Source organism: Oncorhynchus mykiss, chromosome 30, assembly GCF_057628025.1.
Source record: "Oncorhynchus mykiss isolate SJ-2025 chromosome 30, ASM5762802v1, whole genome shotgun sequence".
Taxonomy (NCBI): Eukaryota; Metazoa; Chordata; class Actinopteri; order Salmoniformes; family Salmonidae; genus Oncorhynchus; species Oncorhynchus mykiss.
Window position 1 is genome coordinate 36,793,161 of NC_143051.1, and position 23,399 is coordinate 36,816,559.

General features: G+C 39.6%; 1 protein-coding gene across 6 annotated transcripts in view; it reads left to right on the forward strand.

The window, feature by feature from the left end:
- The first annotated feature begins 602 nt into the window (after nt 1-602).
- The window catches only part of LOC110488401 (sterile alpha motif domain-containing protein 12), a 132,518-nt gene continuing 109,721 nt past the window's right edge, over nt 603-23,399 (forward strand). For 2 of the 6 annotated variants that reach the window (XM_090228183.1, XM_090228182.1), the window contains exon 1: nt 603-1,138. In XM_090228183.1, the coding sequence (XP_090084309.1) occupies nt 1,078-1,138 (61 nt within the window). In that variant the 5' untranslated portion in view covers nt 603-1,077. The remainder of the gene's footprint in view (nt 1,139-23,399) is intronic. The other 4 variants (XM_090228185.1, XM_090228184.1, XM_036971040.2 and 1 more) reach the window with 3 other exon arrangements.

The following is a 23,399-nucleotide window of genomic DNA, read 5'->3' on the forward strand; positions in this document are numbered from 1 at the left end:
TTTGGTCAACAAAAAATATAATTGCCAATTTTGTATTCGAGGCTTATTTGATCGAATTCATGTTTTGTAATGTTTAGGTTGTTGCATATAAGTGGATGCACGTGTTATTTCGGCAATTTACCCAAAAACCCTTAGATAGATAGATGACTCATCACCATTTTAAAGTAGTCAACTGGGTGGCGATTCCTATGAGTTGAGAGCAATCAGACAACGAAGAAGAAGAAAATGTACTACTTTAAAATGGAGATCGCCTCAATGGCGCTGCCCATGCTGTCACAGACGCTAAAATGGCACTGATACAAAGATGAGTCCTCTATCTCAATGGTATGTTGTTCACAAACGTATCTTCCCTCTCATTAGCTAGAATGGTTCCTCCTGCCTGCCTTCCATCTTTGAGGACATGTATTTACATTTTTAGAGCAGTCACTCTTGTCCATATAATAGACAATATTCAGTTACCGGTCAACTCTGAAAGCCTGTGTATTGCAGTTGCCGCGCTCCTCACATTTTTGGCCTGGTCATCTATTCCTACAGTGCAATCCGTATGGATAACACAATGGTGTTTGCGGAGACGGAAAGTCCATTCACATCACGTGCTATATAGAGCAGTATTATTGCGCAGGCGTCAGTCGGTATTTGAAACCCCATGCAGCTTTGCTTAGAAAGAGCTGTGCTGAAAATACTACAGAATAGGTCTTCTGTCTTCAATAATGATATACAGCCTGTGCAGGTGGGGATACATTTTGAGCAACCATTGGCATAATTAGTCTAAATGTGTGACGTGGGCTGTTATCGTGTTGTGCTCGAGGTCTGCACCTGTTCACTAGGACACTGAAGCCCCCGGTGAGTGTTCCGTATGCGTAGGGAAACATCACTTTGTTTTGACATTTTAAACCCTTTTACTTGCATTAATTACATGGCGCGTTATTTCTACCGAATATTTACAGTGAAGGCTGGTTTAGCAGTTACTAGGAGTTATGCCATCTAGACCCGTGAACGGATTTTGTTCAGACCAGTGATATTCGGTGAAGAAGGCAAGAAGCTGTAGCCAAGTCATAGTGTGCAGTTCCAACTGCGATGTTCGGCCAGTCACCTCACGTTCTTGGAGGCATCTTGTGGATTCAGAATCCAATGAGAGGTATGTTTGGTGGGCTCATAACCTATGGTAATGCAACCCTTCTCTGTGTCAGGTGGGATGAGAATTATTGTGGACAGGTTGCTGACATCATGATCATTCATTTCTACCATGCACTGACGCTACCATAATTGTCGATACGAACCAGTCTCTCCTGTTCCACTTCTCCCGTGAAAATGTAACTTGGTTTAGTGTCATCAACACGCACCATTTAATCACAATTTTAAAATGCAACATTTGTTACTATTTAAGCTGATAACATTACACACCGACTGTGTCGTCATGCTTATCATTCATGTGTTGTCCTGGGTCACCTCCGCATCTCCTGGGATATTTTATGGAGAGGTGAGGAATGAAGTCTAAAGTCCTATTTGGCAGACATGACCAGACTGCACACTCAGGACTATTCAACATGCCTATGCGTTTAAATCTTGTAAAACCATTTTATATTCTCTCAAGGACCACCTTCACTGTGGTACCTTTTGCTATATTTGCAGATAAATTATGCCTTCATCTGTAGAAATTATTGACACTGCAATCAATTGCTTTGCAGATATTGTGTGTAGACATTTGAAGTGCACATCAGAGGCATTTCTAATCTCACACAAGGTCAGGTCTTATCCTGCTAAAGCTGCCCAAACACCCTTTTAATGCACTGGAGATTACATTTGTATATTTCTTACACAGAAGGCTCAGCTTTTACACACTTTTAGTGAGGATGCCCCTATATCTAGAAAACATGTATTACTAATACCATATAGGGCCTATGTACATAGAGACAAAATGTAGCTTGGTCCTACTCTCTAACCTGCAAACATGTCCTGTAATTAATAAAAAATTACATGTAGGCTGTTCTGTGATGAGTCCTCACTGTGCTAGTATGAGTTTAAACAACCTGGATTCGGAGGAAGACGTAACATTGTAATTGTAAATCCTGGACACTCCAATTAGTATGATATGTTACATTTCATATGGTATGTATTAATTTGTGGATGTCCATCATTTGTTTTGTATATGTTACGAGTTGCAATTTGAACGAAACGAGTTGCTATTTGTTGTGGCTAATGTTAGCTAGGCTAGGGTTTAAGGTTAGGGTTAGGTTAACCTTTCTGGCGCAGGTGTTCCGTTAGCGACCCACCTCGGCAACATCCGTTGAAATTGCAGAGAGCCAAATTCAAAATACAGAAATAATCATAATAATAATTCATTAAAAAATACAAGTGTTATACATCGGCTTAAAGAGTTACTTCTTGTTAATCCAAGCACTTTGTCAGATTTCAAAAAGGCTTTACGGCGAAAGCATACCATGCGATTATCTGAGGACAGCGCCTCGCTTACAAAAGCATACAAACATTTTACAACCAAGTAAAGTAATTACAAAAGTCAGAAATAGCTATTAAAATTAATCACTTACCTTTGAAGATCTTCATATGGTTGCAGTCACAAGAGTCCCAGCTACACAATAAATATTCATTTTGTTTGATAAAGACCCACTTTATATCCCAAACACTCTGTTTTGTTCAGTAATCCACTGGCTCAAAGGCGGTCAAAACATTCAGACGAATACATCCTAATAGTACCGGTGAAGTTTGTCGAAACATGTCAAGCAATGTTTATAATTAATCCTCAGGTTGTCAATTGTCAGAACAATCGATAATATTTAAACCGGACAATAATGTATTCAATAGAAAGAAAAAACAACGAAGTGTGCGCACTCTGTCACGCGCGCAAACCAACACTGCATGATTCTACAGTCCATTCTATAAGTCTGGCTGTACATTTGACTGGCTTACTTACTGAAAATTGAGAAATTGTGACTAAACTCAACAAAAAGAAGAACTTTATTATGAAGCCAAGATCAATGATATAAAGAATAACGGGAAAAAAACTTGAAGTACTTTAAATGAAATTATGGGCAGGAAGACTATTTCAACTCCATTTTTCATCAAATCAGATGGCTTATTCATCACAAAACATTTGATGTTGCCAATTATTTAAATGATTATTTCATTGGCAAACTTGGGCAGGAAATTCCCATGACAAACAGTGAGCTATTATATTCATGCATAAGAAAAGCAGTGCAAGTTTGACTTTTGTAAAGTTAGTGTGGGAGAGGTGGAAAAATTGTTAATGATCAATAATGACAAACCTCCTGGCATTGACAACTTAGATGGAAAGCTACTAAGGATGGTAGCTGACTCTATAGCCACTCCTATCTGTCATATTTTTAATCTGAGCCTAGAGGAATGTCTTTGTCCTCAGGCCTGGAGGGAATTCAAAGTAATTCTGCTTCCCAAGAGTGGTAAAGCAGCCTTTACTGGTTCTAACAGCAGACCTATAAGCTTGCTGCCAGCTCTTATCAAACTGTTGGAAAAAATTGTTTGACCAAATACAATGCTATTTCTCTGTAAACAAATTAACAACGGTCTTTCAGCACGTGTATAGAGAAGGGCTCTCAACATGCACTGCACTGACACAAATGACTGATGATTAGTTGAAAGAAATTGATAATAATAAGATTGTGGGAGCTGTACTTTTAGATATCAGTGCAGCTTTTGATATTATTGACCATAACCTGTTGAAAAAACATGTTGGCTTTTCAACCTCAGCTCTCAATCCATCTGACTGAACTAAAAGGGTTTTCTTTAATTTAAGTGTCTCTAATGTCAACATGTAAAGTGTGGTGTACCACAGGGCAGCTCTCTAGGCCCTCTACTCTTTTCTATTTTTACCAATGACCTGCCACTGGCATTAAACAGGACATGTGTCCATGTATGCTGATGATTTAACCATATACGCATCAGCAACCACAGCTAATGACGTTACTGAAACCCTTAACAAAGAGTTGCAGTCTGTTTTGGAATGGGTGACCAGTAATAAACTGGTCCTGTACATCTCTAAAACTAAGAGCATTGTATTTGGTACAAATCATTCCATAAGTGCTAGACCTCAGCTGAATCTGGTAATGTTGAACAAGTTGAGGAGACTAAATTACTTGGCGTTGCCTTAGATTGTAAACTGTCATGGTCAAAACCTACAGATTTAATGGTTGCAAAGATGGGGTGAGGTCTAGCCGTAATAAAGAGATGCTCTGCTTTTTTTGACACCGTGCTTTTTGGAGTGTTCTACAGGCTCTAGTTTTGTCTAATCTTGATTATTGTGTGGTCCAGTGTGGCAAGGAAATACCTAGTTAAGCTGCAGCTGGCCCAGAACAGAACGGCACGTTTTGCTCTTAATTGTAATCAGAGGGTTGATATAAATACTATGCATGCCAGTCTCTCTTAGCTAAGAGTTGACTGGCTGAATCACTACTTTTTATAAGAAACATTGTGTGGAAAATCCTAAATTGTTTGCGTAGTCAACTTACACACACTTATCCCACCAGACATGCCACCAGGGGTCTTTTCATAGTCCCCAAATCCAGAACAAATTCAAGAAAATGTACAGTATTATATAGAGCCCTTATTAGAAGTCGACTGATTAATCGGAATGGCCGATTAATTAGGGCCGATTTTCAAGTTTTCATAACAATCGGCATTTTTGGACACCGATCATTACATTGCACTTCACGAGGAGACTTATCTTGCATATAATCGACGAGGTGCCTGTTAATTTATCATTGAATCATAGCCTACTTTGCCAAACAGGTGATTTAACAAGCGCATTCACGAAAAAAACACTGTCGTTGCACCAATGTGTACCTAACCATTAACATTAATGCCTTTCTTAAAATCAATACACAAGTATATATTTTTAACCCTGCATATTTAGTTAATATTGCCTGCTAACATGAATTTCTTTTACCTAGGGAAATTGTCACTTTTCTTGCGTTCATTGCACACAGAGTCAGAGTATATGCAACAGTTTGGGCCGCCTGGCTCGTTGCGAACTAATTTGCCAGAATTTTACGTAATTATGACATATTTAAGGTTTTGCAATGTAACATGAATATTTAGACTTATGGATGCCACCCGTTAGATAAAATACGGAACGGTTCCATATTTCACTGAAATAATAAATGTTTCATTTTCGAAATGATAGTTTCCGGATTTGACCATATTAATGACCTAAGGCTTGTTTTTCTGTGTTATTATGTTATAATTAAGTCTATGATTTGATAGAGCAGTCTGACTGAGCGGTGGTAATCAGCAGCAGGTTCGTAAGCATTCATTCTAACAGCACTTTCGAGCGTTTGCCAGCAGCTCTTCTCCGAGATTAGGCTGGTGTAATCGATGTGAAATGGCTAGCTGGTTAGTGGGGTGCTCGCTAATACTGTTTCAAATGTCACTCGCTCTGAGACTTGGAGTAGTTGTTCCCCTTGCTCTGCAAGGGCCGCGGCTTTTGTGGAGCGATGGGTAACGATGCTTCAGAGGGTAGCTGTTGTCGATGTGTTCCTGGTTCGAGCCCAGGTAGGGGCGAGGAGAGGAAGCTATACTGTTACACTGGCAATACTAAAGTCCCTATAAGAACATCCAATAGTCAATACCAATACTATACCATTTGTATATGAAATACAAATGGTATAGAGACAAATATTCCTATAATAACCTAAATCTTCTTACCTGGGAATATTGAAGACTCATGTTAAAAGGAACCACCAGCTTTCATTTGTTCTCATGTTCTGAGCAAGGAACTTAAACGTTAGCTTTCTTACATGGCACCTATTGCACTTTTACTTCTCCAACACTTTGTTTTTGCATTATTTTAAACCAAATAATTATTTGAGGCTAAATTGATTTGATGTATTATATTAAGTTAAAATAAGTGTTCATTCAGTATTGTTGTAATTGCCATTATCAGGCGATTAATCAGTACATGTGGAGAGACTGACCAAGGCGCAGCGAATGTTGAGTTCCACATAACTTATTAATAGTTAATAGTAAAACTATAATAAGTAAAACTTAGCAACAACAATAAACTAAACAACGAAACGTGACTACGTGGTACACAAAACAATATCCCACAAACACGTGGGAAAAATGCTACCTTAATATGATCCCCAATTAGAGACAACGATTACCAGCTGCCGCTAATTGGGAATCATACAAATCACCAACGTAAAAATAATAACCTAGAACCCCACATAGAAATAATAAACTAGAATACCCCCCAGTCACGCCCTGACCTACTACACCATAGAGAAACAAGGGCTCTCTATGGTCAGGGCGTGGCCGTATCGGCTTTTTTTGGTCTTCCAATAATCGGTATCGGCGTTGAAAAATCATAATCGGTCGACCTCTAGCCCTTATTGCATGGAACTTCCTTCCATCTCATATTGCTCAAATAAACTGCAAACCTGGTTTCAATAAACAGATAAAGCAACACCTCGCGGGACAACGCCTCTCCCCTATTTGACCTAGATAGTTTGTGTATGCATTGATATGTAGGCTATGTGTGCCTTTTAATTTTTTTTTATGTAGTTCTGGCCTTGAGCTGTTCTTGTCTAATGATGTTCTGTATTATGTTTTGTGTGGACCCCAGGAAGAGTAGCTGCTGCTTTTGCAACAGCTAATGGGGATCCTAATAAAATAGCAAATGTAACAAATCATACTAATTGTGTCCTGGATTTACATCTATGATTTATGTTTACATGCATGTATGTGTGAAGAAAAATAAAACAAATATATATATATATATATATATATATATATATATCACACACACACACACACACACAGTGGGGCAAAAAAGTATTTAGTCAGCCACCAATTGTGCAAGTTCTCCCACTTAAGATGAGAGGCCTGTAATTTTCATCATAGGTACACTTCAACTATGACAGACAAAATGAGGGAAAAAAATCCAGAAAATCACATTGTAGGATTTTTTAAATGAATTTATTTGCAAATTATGGTGGAAAATAAGTATTTGATCACCTACAAACAAGCAAGATTTCTGGCTCTCACAAACCTGTAACTTCTTTAAGAGGCTCCTCTGTCCTCCACTGGTTACCTGTATTAATGGCACCTGTTTGAACTTGTTATCAGTATAAAAGACACCTGTCCACAACCTCAAACAGTCACACTCCAAACTTCACTATGGCCAAGACCAAAGAGCTGTCAAAGGACACTAGAAACAAAATTGTAGACCTGCACCAGGCTGGGAAGACTGAATCTGCAATAGGAAAGCAGCTTGGTTTGAATAAATCAACTGTGGGAGCAATTATTAGGAAATGGAAGACCTAGAAGACCACTGATAATCTCCCTCGATCTGGGGCTCCACGCGAGATCTCACCCGTGGGGTCAAAATGATCACAAGAACGGTGAGCAAAAATCCCAGAACCACACGGGTGGACCTAGTGAATGACCTGCAGAGAGCTGGGACCAAAGTAACAAAGCCTACCATCAGTAACACACTACGCCGCCAGGGACTCAAATCCTGCAGTGCCAGACGTGTCCCCCTGCTTAAGCCAGTACATGTCCAGGTCCGTCTGAAGTTTTGCTAGAGAGCATTTGGATAATCCAGAAGAAGATCGGGAGAATGTCATATGGTCAGATCAAACCAAAATATAACTTTTTGGTAAAAACTCAACTCGTCGTGTTTGGAGGACAAAGAATGCTGAGTTGTATCCAAAGAACACCATACCTACTGTGAAGCATGGGGGTGGAAACATCATGCTTTGGGGCTGTTTTTCTGCAAACGGACCAGGACGACTGATCCGTGTAAAGGAAAGAATGAATGGGGCCATGTATCGTGAGATTTTGAGAGAAAACCTCCTTCCATCAGCAAGGGCATTGAAGATGAAACGTGGCTGGGTCTTTCAGCATGACAATGATCCCAAACACCCGCCCGGGCAACGAAGGAGTGGCTTCGTAAGAAGCATTTCAAGGTCCTGGAGTGGCCTAGCCAGTCTCCAGATCTCAATCCCATAAAAATCTTTGGAGGGAGTTGAAAGTCCGTGTTGCCCAGCAACAGCCCCAAAACATCACTGCTCTAGAGGAGATCTGCATGGAGGAACGGGCCAAAATACCAGCAACAGTGTGTGAAAACCTTGTGAAGACTTACAGAAAACGTTTGACCTCTGTCATTGCCAACAAAGGGTATATAACAAAGTATTGAAATAAACTTTTGTTATTGACCAAATACTTATTTTCCACCATAATTTGCAAATAAATTCATTAAAAATCCTACAATGTGATTTTCTGGATTTTTTTTCTTCTCATTTTGTCTGTCATAGTTGAAGTGTACCTATGATGAAAATTACAGGCTTCTCATCTTTTTAAGTGGGAGAACTTGCACAATTGGTGGCTGACTAAATACTTTTTTGCCCCACTATATGTATATATGTGTGTGTGTGTGTGTCTATGAAACCAGGCTGGTTTTAAAAAACAGTAGCATCCTTATGTTGGGAGTTGCACCTTGGTAGCAATGTGATGTAGCCTGGTCCAAGATGTTTGTGCTTTCATGTCAACTCATTGTCATGTTTTGATGTGAGGAAGTTGAGTAAAATGGTGATTCTGCAATGTCACCGTGTTACAGTACGAACTGCTACCAACTCTTAGATGGTGAATGCAGGTACAGTATTAATCACAATTATTAACTGTTTGAAAATGCCGTTTTTAGAAGGACCTTGGTTTGTCATTAATTTATATTTTTGTTTTTAATTTATTCATCTATTTGATCTAAAACAAAATCTAGCGAAGTATTTTCCGCACAGTAGTGCATAACCCGCAAGTGATAAAGCACAGCATTACTTCAACTGCTTGATCTCCAGTCGAGACACCTTGATCTTAGAGTTATTTAGTCGCATGAAATCTATTCTAGCAGACTCTGTCTAAAATGCTAGGAATGGCGAGGTGATGTTATTGCTGTGAGTGAAGATCCTGTGGTGAAGCAGGCATACTGTCTTGGAGATGAGGAATATCATGACCGTCTGAGACAGTTATGAATCACATACACACTCGAAAGACCAATTACATCTTGTTCGTGAGAAAGCCTATGGGCAGACACCCTACCTCCCTCAATCGACATACACATACACATCCTTGATAAAAGACCCGTGCCATTACACATTTGCACTGAGTTCCACTGTTGTGCTTGATAATGGCTCTACGAGATGAAGGCCAACTCATCACAGCACTGAGAAACATGTAGAGGACTTAATTCTCATTAAGTTGTCTGTGATATCATAACTGGTGTCGTTTCATGACAAATGATACGTACTCAGTCATGGCATAATGTCCGGTTGCATGATCTACTGTATGACAGTGGATGCTTATCTTGCACATACTGACATAAGTTGTTATGACTGCTTATGTCATCTGTTGCATAGTACTTGGGACACTGAACAGCTTTGTGGCTGAGGGTTCCAGTGAACTGTTACAGAACATTGCTTTTGCCTACAATTGGATGCCCTGGCCGATCCATCTGACCAATGCTCTCAAACTTTGGCCGAGCCTATCCATTCCCTTCAGTCAGGCCTCTATTTCTGCTCAGCCTCTCTAATGCACCCTACACCGACCCTCCTCCCTGTGCATCAGGGTTCGCACAAGGTGCTTAAAGTACTTGAATTTGGCACTCTGAAATCGAAGTACTGGAATACCTTGAAAATCAGACATTTTCTCAAGTTGCTACTTGAATTTAAATGGAGAGAACAGAAAATAATCAAATGTTAATATGAAAAATATTAGAAACGTTTGATCTTGCAAATTCATTTCCAGGCAGTCTACCAAGTTTTATTTCCTCGTATCGTGCTCTGGTTGCCAGGCGAACTCGCTCATTCCACCCACACTGCCACTCAGCCAGGCAGGTACAGAACTGACTGATTATGCGCCGCCAAACCTCACATCGATCGCTGAATCTACATTTGCCCAGTATTTTAATCTTCCCTGACAGGATATTGACATTTATGAATGGGTGAAACTCCACCCACGACCATAGGCCGAGAGGTGAAACGAACTATCTCAGCCCAGACTTACAGTGGCAAGTATCAGTGGGAATTTTTAAACATCCCTCGACTCCGGCCATGTCAACAGACAATCCCCCCCCCCCCCCCCCTCAAAACCAAAAAAAACTGACTCTCTGAGAATGAGTGTACAACTGGTAAATTGTTGCTGATATTTCAGTCAAATGTCTAGCTAGCTAGGTAACTCGAGGGCTCTGGCTATTAGTGTCGAACTTCATCCATCTAGTTATCTAGCTAAAGTTGAACGAAGCCTGATCTCAACAGGAGCAGTTGACCGAAATTAAGCTAGCTATAATCAAAAGATGGGCTACTATAAGTTCTCATAACAAAATAAATGTTCTTTATAGAGAGTAGTGAGCCAGACGGGGGTGAGTCAGGCTGCAATGAAGGATGCAAAGGGGAGAGAGGAAGTGTTGAAGCAAGCAGGGAGATAGTATTACAGTGGTTCCCAAACTTGGGTTCCGGGACCAATGTGGGCTCCTCTAAAATGTAAGTGGGTTCCCCTGAGAGAATATTTAATCTTGTCAAACACATGAATAAGTTGTTTCTCTTCAAAAGGGTAAGGAATACATTTTAGAGTCCTCTAAAGGCCTTTTTACACTGTCAGAATTCACTTTCATGTAATGTGTTGGGTCAGCCTGTTGGACCAAATATTTTGTGAAATATAAAGACCATATAAACACAATTTAATATTTTCATGTACGCTAAACAAAAATATAAATGCAAAATGCAAAAGATTGAATTAGTTACAGGTCCTATAAGGAAATCAGTCAACATCATCAGTACTGACTTACCACTCATGTATTAAGTAGTGAAACACTTATTGAGTAGAAGTGGAATGTGTTGCGGGATTCATCCAATGGCATTGAGGAGTATACCACCTCAGTCATCTGCTTCATCAATTAGTGCACCGTGACCGTACATACATATCCCAACCAGAAGCCATGGATTACAGGCAACATCTGCATTGCACGAGAGCACCAGCTGTTCTGAGCAAGACATTTAAACAGGTCAACATTCACAAAAGCTGCGGGGCCAGATGGATTACCAGGATGTATTCACTGACATTTTCAACCGCTCCATGACGGAATCTGTAATACCTACATGTTTCAAACAGGCCACCATAGTCCCTGTGCCCAAGGAAGGGAAGGGAAGGTAACCTGCCTGAATGATTACCGCCCCGTAGCACTCAAGTCGGTAGCCATGAAGTGCTTTGAAAGGCTGGTCATGGCTCACATCAACAGCATCCTCCCGGATACACTAGACCCACTCCAATTCGCATACCGCCCCAACAGATCCACTGATGATGCAATCTCAATCGCACTCCACACTGCCGTTTCCCACCTGGAGAACAACCTCTCCCTCAATGTGAGCAAGACGAAGGATCTGATCGTGGACTACAGGAAAAGGCGGGCCGAACAGGCCCCATTTAACATCAACGGGCTGTAGTGGAGCGGGTCCAGAGTCTCAAGTTCCTTGGTGTCCACATCACCAACACTATCATGGTCCAAACACACCAAGACAGTTGTGACGAGGGCACAACAAAACCTTTTCCCCCTCAGGAGACTGAAAAGATTTGGCATGGGTCCCCAGATCCTCAAAGTTCAACAGCTGCAACAGCGAGAGCATCCTGACCGGTTGCATCACCGCCTGGTATGGTAGATGTTCGGCATCTGACCGTAAGGCACTACAGAGGGTAGTGCATACGGCCCAGTACATCACTGGGACCCAAGCTTCCTGCCATCCAGGACCTATATAATAACCGGTGTCAGAGGAAAGCCCTTGCAATTGTCAGACTCCAGTCACCCAAGTCATGGACTGTTTTTTTTGTTGTTTATTTCCCTCTCTGCTACCTCACGGCAAGCTGTACCGTATTCTCGGACCAAAAGGCTCCTTAACAGCTTCTACCCCCACTGCTGATTCATTGCTGAACAATTAATCAAATGGCCACAGGACTATTTACATTGAACCTCCCCCCCCCCCCCTCCCCCCTCATTTGTTTTCTACACTGCTGCTACTCGCTGTTTATTATCTATGTGTAGTCACTTCCCCCTACCTACTTGTACCTATTACCTCCACTAACCTTTACCCCTGCAACTGACTCGGTACCAGTACTAGAAGTTGACCAATTATGATTTTTCAATACCGATTGTTGTTTTTATTTTTTATGCATGCATGCATACAGTTGAAGTTAGAATTTTACATAAACTTAGGTTGGAATCATTAACTCGTTTTTCAACCTCCACAAATATCTTGTCAACTTATTATGGCTGCAATCCCGATATTGGGATAAGTGTCATCAACAACCGCTGAATAGCATAGCGCTACATACAATAAATATTACTATAAATATTTATATTCATGAAATCACAAGTGCAATATAGGAAAACGCAGCTTAGCCCTTTGTTAATCCACCTGTCATGTCAGATTTTGAAATGATGCTTTACAGCAAAAGCAATCCAAGCGTTTCTGTAAGTTTATCGATCGCACGATAAAACATTAAGTAGCTCGGTCACAAATCAGAAAAGCAATCAAATTAATCGTGTACCTTTTGATCTTTGGATGTTTTCACTCACGAGACTCTCAGTTACACGACAAAAGTTCCTTTTGTTCCATAAAGATTATTTTTAGATCCAAAATACCTCTGTTTGTTTGTCGCGTTATGTTCAGATATCTGGAAAGAGCGGTCACGACAACGCAGACAAATTTCAAATAGTTTCCATAATGTCCACAGAAACATGTCAAACGTTTTTTTATAATCAATCCTCAGGTTGTTTTTAAAAATATATAATCGATAATATATAAACCGCAAATGTCTTTCACAGTAGAAGAGGGAAAAGCAATACCTATCCAAACTCGCGAGCAAAACTCATGTGATCACTTGACGCAATGTTATTGTTCTGGCTCATTTTTCAAAATAAAAGCCTGAAACTGTCTGAAGACTGATACCTTCAGGAAGCGATAGGAAAAGGAATCTGGTTCATATCCCTTTTAAATGGAGCAAAGGGAGGCTATGGAACTTGCCGTTTTCAAAATAGAAGCCACTTCCTGCTTTGATTTTCCTAGGGGTTTTGCCTGCAATGTCAGTTCTGTCATACTCACAGAAAATATTTTGACAGTTTTGGAAACTTTAGAGTTTTCTATCCAATACTAATAATAATTTGCATATATTAGCAACTGAGACTGAGGCGCTGGCCGTTTACAATGGGCACTTTTTCATCCAAGCTACTCAATACTGCCCCTGCAGCCATAAAAAGTTAACCTGATGACGGTTAGGGTTCCCTTTTGGGAACGACCCCTCCCACGTTCAGCTGGAACGTGGCGCATGGAACGCAAAAATATTCTTAGAAATATTTAACCTACACACATTAACAAGTCCAATACCTCAAATGAAAGATAAACACCTTGTTCATCTACCCAGCATGTCAGATTTTTTAAATGTTTTACGGCGAAAACACACCACATATTTATATTAGACCACCACCGAAACGAAGACAAGAGGCAGCCATTTTGTCCCAGAAAATATAAAATTATAAAAGCAGGATTAAAAAATAAATCATTCACTAACCTTTTGAAAATCTTCATCAGATGACAGTAATAGGACATGTTACACAGTACATTTCTTTTTCAATAATATGCCATTTATATCCATAAATGTCCATTTACATTGAATTCATGTTCAGAAAATACTGAAAAATGTCCGCAGAAAATATAGGTAGCGCCGCAAGATAACGTAAATAGACATCATAAACTTTGACTAAATATACATGTTCTACATATAGTTAGAAAGATACACTGCTTCTTTATGCAATCGCTTTGTTACATTTCTTTTTAACGTTACAGAAATCGCTCACTATTCAATATTCTGAGACGGCGCTCAGACATAAGCAATATTTCTCTGCTATGTTGGAGTCAACAGAAACACACAATTTCAGCATAAATATTCCCTTACCTTTTGATGGTCTTCGTTCAGAATGTACTGGAAGGGTTCATACTTACCCAAAACATCGTTTGGTTTCAAGTCTTGTGTCTTTGTATTAGCATCTGCTAACAATATCAGCTGAAATGCACCCAAAATGTCCTCTGGTCCCGAAAAGTTGCGCATCAAAACTTCAAAATTACATATTTAATGTAAACTAAGTGCAGAATCAAGCTTTAGGATGTTCTAAACGTACAAAAAAATTTAAATTCAACCGGTCATTGTTAGTTCTCCTCCGGAGTGCTGGAACAAAGGAATGGATGGGACCAATTCGCGCCCTAACGCACAGGTATTTTCTCACGGCACTCACTCCCATAGGGCCAAAACTTGCGGGATTTGAACGATTAAACGCTCTACTGAATGAGGACATCTAGTGGAAGACATAGAAAGTGTCCCCAGATCCATAGCTGGTTGTGTATGTAAACTTCTGACCTATTGGGAATTTGATGAAAGAAATAAAAGCTGAACTAAATCGCCCGCTACTATTATTCTGACATTTCACATTCGGAAAGTAAAGTGGTGATCCTAACTGGCCTAAAACAATTATGTCAGGAATTGTGAAAAACTGAGTTTAAATGTACTTGGCTAAGGCGTAATGTAAACTTCTGACTTCGTGTGTGTGTTTACACAAACACACAATTACAACAATACTGAATTAACACTTTTTTTAACCTAATATAATACATATAAACAATTTGGTTTAAATAATGCAGAAACACTGTGCTGGAAAAGAAAGTGTAAGTGCTATATGTGCCATGTAAAAATCTAACGTTTAAGTTCCTTGCTCAGAACATATGAAAGCTGGTGGTTCCTTTTAACATGAGTCTTCAATATTCCCAGGTAAGGAGTTTTAGGTTGTAGTTATTATAAGACTATTTCTCTCGATACCATTTTGTATTTAATTTACCTATGACTATTGACTACTTATAGTCACTATAGTATTGCCAGCCTAATCTCGAGAGTTGATAGGCTTGAAGTCATAAACAGTGCTTAGCTTCAAGTATTGCGAATAGCTGCTGGCAATCGCAGGAAATTGCTGTTTGAATGAATGCTTACGAGCCTGCTGCTGCCTACCACCGCTCAGTCAGACTGCTATATCAAATCATAGACTTAATTATAATAAACTCACAGAAATATGAGCCTTAGTTTCCAGATTTGACCATATTAATGACTTATCATTTTGAAAACAAAACGTTTATTCTTTCAGTGAAATATGGAACCGTTCTGTATTTTATCTAACGGGTGGAAACCCTAAGTCTAAATATTGCTGTTACATTGCACAACCTTCAATGTTATGTCATAATTATGGTTAGGTACATTGGTGCAACGATAGTGAATTTTACGTGAATTTTCTTTTGTTAAATCATCACCCGTTTGGCGAAGTAGGCTGTGATTCGATGATAAATTAACAGGCACTGCATTGATTATATGCAACGCAGGACAAGCTTGTTAAACTAGTAATATCATCAACCATGTGTAGTTAACTAGTGATTTTTTTTTCTTCATAAAATAAGTTTAATGCTAGCTAGCAACTTATCTTGGTTCCTTGCTGCACTCGCATAACAGGTGGTCAGCCTGCCATGCAGTCTCCTCATGGATTGCAATGTAATCGGCGTCCAAAAAAGGCTGTTTCAAGTTATGAGAACTTGAAATCGGCCCTAATTAATCGGCCAACCTCCAGCCTAAAGGGGTATTTTTCTGCCACCACAAACTTTTACGCCTTGCCTACATATAGACAAGTGCCCTCTTGAATGACTTCGAGTTGAACCTATGTCTCAGAAGCCAAAACGGGTTGCAACGGCATCTTTATGACGGCAGATTCACGGTCAGATTGCATTTTTTTTTTCATACGCCTTTTAAGCGACCAGATAAAGACTGCTGATTATGTACCCAGATTGACACATTGAACTTTCTAGAGTTTTCCCCTTTAGTTAACACTATCAATGTTTCGCACTACTGTGAGAATCGTACTCGAATTTGAGCACAATTACCACAGTTTCAATGTAACTTACCAAAACTAAACAACTATGGAAGAGCTGAGCAGGGACCCTGGGCATCGTTCTTTTGGTGTTTTTCAGAGTCAGTAGAAAGGCCTCTTTAGTGTCCTAAGTTTTCATAACTGTGACCTTAATTGCCTACTGTCTGTAAGCTGTTAGTGTCTTAACGACCGTTCCACTGGTGCATGTTCATGAATTGTTTATGGTTCATTGAACAAGCATGGGAAACAGTGATTAAACCCTTTACAATGAAGATCTGTGAAGTTATTTGGATTTTTACTAATTATCTTTGAAAGACAGGGTCCTGAAAAAGGGACGTTTCTTTTTTTGCTGAGTTTATTTTTTATTTAAAGTACAAGTGGATAAAAAGGTTAATGTCGAGCCCTACATGTTTTTTCAAAAGTCTCATGGATTGTAGGCCTACATTGAACAACACACATTTGCTGCTACTGTAGGCTGAATGATAGCTGTTCTATTTCCATGTTAAAATATTATGGGATGCATTTTTCACCATTGTTTTTAATGGTAGGCCACTCTGACAGGCCTACATTGATGAAACAGCCACGGTAGCCGATTTGGCCACTTAAAACTTAAAGCAGGTACAGCCTCAGTGTTCAAAGTTAAAGCGCATTTTTCAAATCGTTCAAGTTTGCGCTCAGCAGACCTGATATTTGCTCAGTGCCGACGAGGGAACATTGCCTTCCACCATACCCCGTTCAAAGGCACAGGGTCTTGCCAATTCACCCTCTGAATGACGCATACATAATCCAAGTCTCAAGGTTTCAAAATCCTTCTTAAACTGGTCTCCTCCCCTTCATCTACACTGATTTGAAGTGGATTTAACAAGTGACATCAATAAGGGATCATAGCTTTCCCCTCGATTCACCTGGTCAGTCTGTCATGGAAAGAGAAGGATTTCTTAATGTTTGTACACGCTGTGTAATTGACCCAGTAAACTAATAGTTTGTATTCAAACTCAGGTGCTCCATCATGCAAAAAAGTGAATTCCTTACCAAGACATCTAGCTTGACAGTACCTCAAGATATCTCTCTAACCTCACGCGAAAGATGTCATGGCACAAAAAAATATATTTAATGCAAATATTCTGGAAGTAAGTCTCTGACTTCCTCTGACAGTTCCCGATTTGTGCCCACCGTTATATCAATGACTTTGAAATAGACTCTCTTCCGCGGCTTCAATCACTCCGCAGAATGGGGCTCAGTGAACATGGTTATCCAGAGCTGTGACAAAGCATAAGTACACAGTAGGTTGACTCAATGTATACGTCCCAAATGGCACCCTAATCACATTATAGTGCACTACCTTTGACCAGGGCTCATAAGACTGGTCAGGACTAGTGCACTATAAAGGGAATAGGGTGCCATTTTGGACACGTTCTTTATTCAAAGAAGATTGGAATCATATTCATGACAAAAATAGGTAAGAAAGTAGGACGTTTCTTTACCCTCTAGTATTTCCACTTAGTTTTGCGCTATATTCAAACTGTTAGATACATTGTTTCCCCCCACCCCATTTGGTCTGGTTGAGTTGACAAAAGTCCTAAACAAAGCCACGTGTCCATGAACATTTGTTTATTAGACAAACATGCTCAAGTTAAATCCATGTATGATGATCATGAAGCGTCACTTGTGTCCAAATATTACTTTCACTTTGTTCTTCCAACAACGTGTGAGAAAAGAGCGCAATAGCCACTATAACTGCGACATGAATAGCCTATATCCCCAGTATAGCTCCCGTCTCCCCTAATCTGCATCGGATGCGCTGCTACTCACAACGTTTCAGAGATCAAGTTATGATACCGTTTTGTATTATATCAAATGTTCGCAGTCAAACAACCGATAATAATGCATGACTGTTTGGTCGGGACTGCGTTTCCATCTGCAGCGATCCTCTCCCGGTACGAATTGAACCGAGCCCACCCTTTTCGAGCGAACGGTGGTGCATTGTTTTAGTGCGCTCCCGAGTGTGGACAGTTTTCACAACAGTCCAAACGAACTAAGGGGGTAAATGCACCAGAGTTCGGAAAAACCACACCCTCTTAGAGGTCATTCATGCCCTTGACTGAGTGAATTGATTATTGTGACAGACAGCTAAAAAATGTTTTGCTGATGTTACAGTACACATGGGACACCATAGCAGTTACGTGCTCTCGGTGCCTTGCATCAATTGCATATTTATCAGGTCTAAAATTAGACTGCGTTACATCATCCTTGTATCGCTGTGCGGGAATCTGCCTCAGTACATAGTGTGCGTCAGTGGAAAAAAAGATGCCTTCCAATTGAAATCAAATCAGTAATTGGGAGTTACACAAGCTTAGTGGGAGGAATAGGAGGTTCTCTAATCAGTGACTGACTAAATATAGGCTGTGAATATGAAGACCGTCTTTGTGAAACCATAATGAATCTGGCATGATATCTTATCCATCCTAACTGCTTTTATTGACTACAATATGGCTGAAGCGATTAGTGATGTTGTAATCAAATCAAAAAATGTAATCAAACTGTCACATGCGCCGAATACAGCAAGTGTAGACCTTACCGTAAAATGCTTACTTACAAGCCCATAACCAACCGTGCTGTTCAAGAAAGAGTTAAGAAAATATTTACCAAATAAACAAAAGTAAAAGAAATAACAATGAGGCTATATACAAGGGGTACTGGTTAGATGTAGACCGATTTCATGGTTTCATAGCATTCGGCATTTTTGGATGCCGATTATGGCCGATTACATTGCAATCCACGAGCAGACTGCGTGGCAGGCTGACAACCTGTTACGTGAGGGCAGCTTCAAAAGGACCTTGTGGCTGCAAGGAGCCAAGGTAAGTTGCTAGCTAGCGTTAAACTTATCTTAGAAAAAAACAATCAATCAATCTTAACATAATCACTAGTTAACTACACCTGGTTGATGATATTACTAGTCTAACTAGCTTGTCCTGCGTTGAATATAATCAATGCGGTGCCTGTTAATTTATCAGCAAATCACAGCCTACTTCGCCAAACGGGTGATGATTTAACAAAAGAAAATTTGTGTAAAATTCACGTAAAAAAAGCACTATCATTGCACCAATGTACATAAGCACAAACTTCAATGCCTTTCTTAAAATCAGTACACAAGTATATATTTTTTAAACCTGCATATTTAGTTAAAAGAAATTAATGGTATCAGGCAATATTAACTAGGGGAAATGGTCACTTCTCTTGTGTTCCAGTGCAAGGGTATATGCAGCAGTTTGGGCCGCTTGGCTTGTTGCGAACTGTGTTTCTTCCAAACAAAGACAAATTAATTTGCCAGAATTGTGTGTGTGTGTGTGTGTGTATATATATATATATATATATATATATATATATATATATATATATATATATATATATATATATATATATATATATATATATATATATATATATATATATATATATATATATATATATATATATATATATATATATATATATATAACATAACATTGAAGGTTGTGCAATGTAACATAAATATTTAGACTTAGGGTTGCCACCCGTTCGATAAAATACGTAACGGTTCCGTATTTCACTGAAAGAATAAACATTTGTTTTCAAAATGATTTTTCCGGATTTGACCATATTAATGACCAAGGGCTCGTATTCATTCAAACAGCACTTTCCTGCGTTTACCAGCAGCTCTTCGCAATACTTGAATCACAGTGCTGTTTATTGACGTCAAGCCTATCAACTCCCGAGATTAGGCTGGCAATACTAAAGTGCCTATAAGAACATCCATTAGTCAAAGGTAAATGAAATACAAATGGTATAGAGAGAAATAGTCATAATAACTACAACCTAAAATTTCTTAACTGGGAATATTGAAGACTCGTTAAAAGGAACCACCAGCTTTCATATGTTCTCATGTTCTGAGCAAGGAACTTAAGTTTAAGTTCCTTGAACTTCAGCTTTTTTACATGGCTCATATTGCACGTATACTTTCTTCTCCAACACAGTGTTTCTGCATTATTTATTCCAAGTTGAACATGTTTCATTATTTATTTTAGACTAAATTGATTTGATTTATGTATTATATTAAGTTAAAATACGTGTTCATTCAGTATTGTTGTAATTGTCATTTATTATATATTATAGAGAAAAAAAAATCTGCCGATTTTAATGTAATAATCCTAATCGGTCAACCTCCTAATTTAGGTTTATCATACCTGCTGAAGCCCCAAAGCTTACTTTTCTGTCACAATTGTTTTTGGCACTTTTTTGTTTTGTTGCCGTTGCTAAATTGGGAATGTTGTGCCGTTCTGGGAGTGTTGTGTTCTGCTGAAATATTAAACACTGTCCTTATGCTCCGACTCGAGCATATCATGTATTTTTGTGTAGATCAGATCCTAGACCTTGTCAGTACTGTCAGGCACATGGTTAACAGCATCAAGGTTGTTTGTGAGTACTCTAATACAGTGCATTCAGAAACTATTCAGACCCCTTGACTTTTTCCACATTTTGTTAGGTTACAGCCTTATTGAAAAATTGATTAAATAGTTTTTTTCCCCCTCAGTCTACACACAATACCCCATAATGACAAAGCAAAAACAGGTTTTTAGATTTTGTTTTGCAAATATATTTTAAAAATATATATATATTTTACATAAGTATTCAGACCCTTTTCTCAGTACTTTGTTGAAGCACCTTTGGCAGCGATTAAGGCCTTGTCTTCTTGGGTATGACGCTACAAGCTTGGCACACCTGTAATTGGGGAGTTTCTCTCATTCTTCTCTGCAGATCCTCTCAAGCTCTGTCAGATTGGATGGAGAGCTTCGCTGCACAGCTATTTTCAGGTCTCTACAGAGATGTTTGATCGGATTCAAGTCCGGGCTCTGGACAAGAGACTTGTCCCGAAGCAACTCCTGCATTGTATTGTATTGGCTGTGTGGTTAGGGTCGTTGTCCTGTTGGAAAGTGAACCTTCGCCCCAGTCTGAGGTCCTGAGTGCTGGAGCAGGTTTTTATAAAGGTTATTTTACTTTGCTCCGTTCATCTTTACCTTGATCTTGACTAGTCGCCTAGTCCCTGCCGCTGAAAAACATCCCCACAGCATGATACTGCCCCCACCATCCTTCACCGTAGGGATGGTATTGGGCAAGTGATGAGCGGTGCCTGGTTTCCTCCAGATGCGACGCTTGGCATTCAGGCCAAAGAGTTGTTGGAGCCAACTCATGTATTGCAAGGTTGTATATGACCTATGTGGACAGAATTGACCTATGAATCTTAATGCGCTAATTACCTATACGGTAACAATATTGACTCATGCCTGAACTTTGCAGCAGCTGAGTTGACACCTCAATCCTGTAGTGACAAAGCTAAGCCATGCATGCCAAGGCCCTGTTAGCTGCGATGACTAAATGCATCTCAATGCAAGCAGCACAGTTGACCTATAAATCTTGAGGCCCTGTACAAACAGCCTGTGGCAAAGAACTAGGCCAGAGCAACCTGGCGCGACCGAAGTAGAGTAGCTGGCATCTGGCATCTATCTAGGAGGGTAAATCCATTTATATTAAATTACATTTTGACAGCCCTCTTTTGATTTGAACTAAACCTTCCATACATATTTGCCTATTGTAGAAGTTCTCCGAAAGTGACTTTTTGGACCTGAATGCCGAAACATTCAAGATGCTCAAAGATGACCTAATTTTGCATACCCCACCATACCATGAGACATCCATGTCTTCATCACTGGAAAAGATAAACGGTTGAGATTGATATAATTTAAGAGGTTACAAACAGGGTTATCAAACTATTTTATAATTTCTACGTTTCATAATTTCTCCATTCTTTGTTTTTGCAAATTTTCTATATTGTAGAATAATAGTGAAAACAAGCTACGAAATAACACACATGAATCATGTCGTAACCCAAAGTGTTAGAAAATATATTTTGATTTGTTTGTTTGAGATTCTTCAAATCACCACCCCTTTGCCTTGATGACAGCTTTGCACACTCTTGGCATTCTCTCAACCAGCTTCACCTGGAATGCTTTTGCAACAGTCTTGAAGGAGTTCCCACATATGCTGAGTACTTGTTAGCTGCTTTAACTTCACTCTGCGGTCCAACTCATCCCAAACCATCTCAATTGGGTTGAGGTCGGGTGATTGTGGAGGCCAGGTCATCTTATGCAGCACTCCATCAAACTCCTTATTGGTAAAATAGCCCTTTCACAGCCTGGAGGTGTGTTGGGTCATTGTCCTGTTGAAAACAAATGATAGTCCCACTAAGCGCAAACCAGAAAGGATGGCGTATCGCTGCAGAATGCTGTGGTAGCCATGCGTGTTAAGTGTGCCTTGAATTCTAAATGAATCATGCAATTTCTGAGGCTGGTACTGTAACTCTAATGAACTTATCCTCTGCAGCAGAGGTAACTCAGGGTCTTACATTCCTGTGGCAGTCCTCATGAGAGCCAGTTTCATCATGGCACTTGATGGGTTTTTGCCACTGCACTTGGAAGACAATTTCAAGTTCTTAATTTTCCGCATTGACTGACCTTCATGTGTTACTTTAACGTTTGAGACAACATGCTCTAGCATACAGGGTGGGTGTCATATTTTGGCTGCTAAATGCACTAAAATGGGAATCAAATGTTCATTTCAACTTTCAAATTGTACCACAAAGATGGCGATCCACACATCAGAGAATGTTGAATTGAATGGGAATATCTGTTTTTAAATTATACTGTTAATCTTCCATAGGAAACCTATTGAAATCATAGAAATATATGTAATTCAATTTCAATGCTGTACCAGTTAAATTGCAGTGGTCAGAAGGGTTTGGTCCATTCTATGAATTCGATTTCTATGATTTTAAAATGACACCCACACTGTATTCAAGAGTGGGTGGGCCTGGCTGCCAAGTGGGTGGGCCTATGCCCACACATGGCTGCACCTCTACAGTCATGGCCAAAAGTTTTGAGAATGACACAAATATTAATTTTCACAAAGTCTGCTGCCTCAGTTTGTATGATGGCAATTTGCATATACTCCAGAATGTTTTGAGTGATCAGATGAATTGCAATTAATTGCAAAGTCCTTATTTGCCATGCAAATGAACTGAATCTTAAACATTTCCACTGAATTTCAGCCCTGCCACAAAAGGACCAGCTGACATGTCAGTGATTCTCTCGTTATCACAGGTGTGAGTGTTGACGAGGACAAGGCTGGAGATCACTCTGTCATGCTGATTGAGTTCGAATAACAGACTGGAAGCTTCAAAAGGAGGGAGTCATTGCTTGGAATCATTGTTCTTCATCTGTCAATCATGGTTACCTGCAAAGAAACACGTGCCGTCAGTCAGTTTGGTGACGAACAATGCCTTTTCCAGCATGATGGAGCACCTTGCCATTAG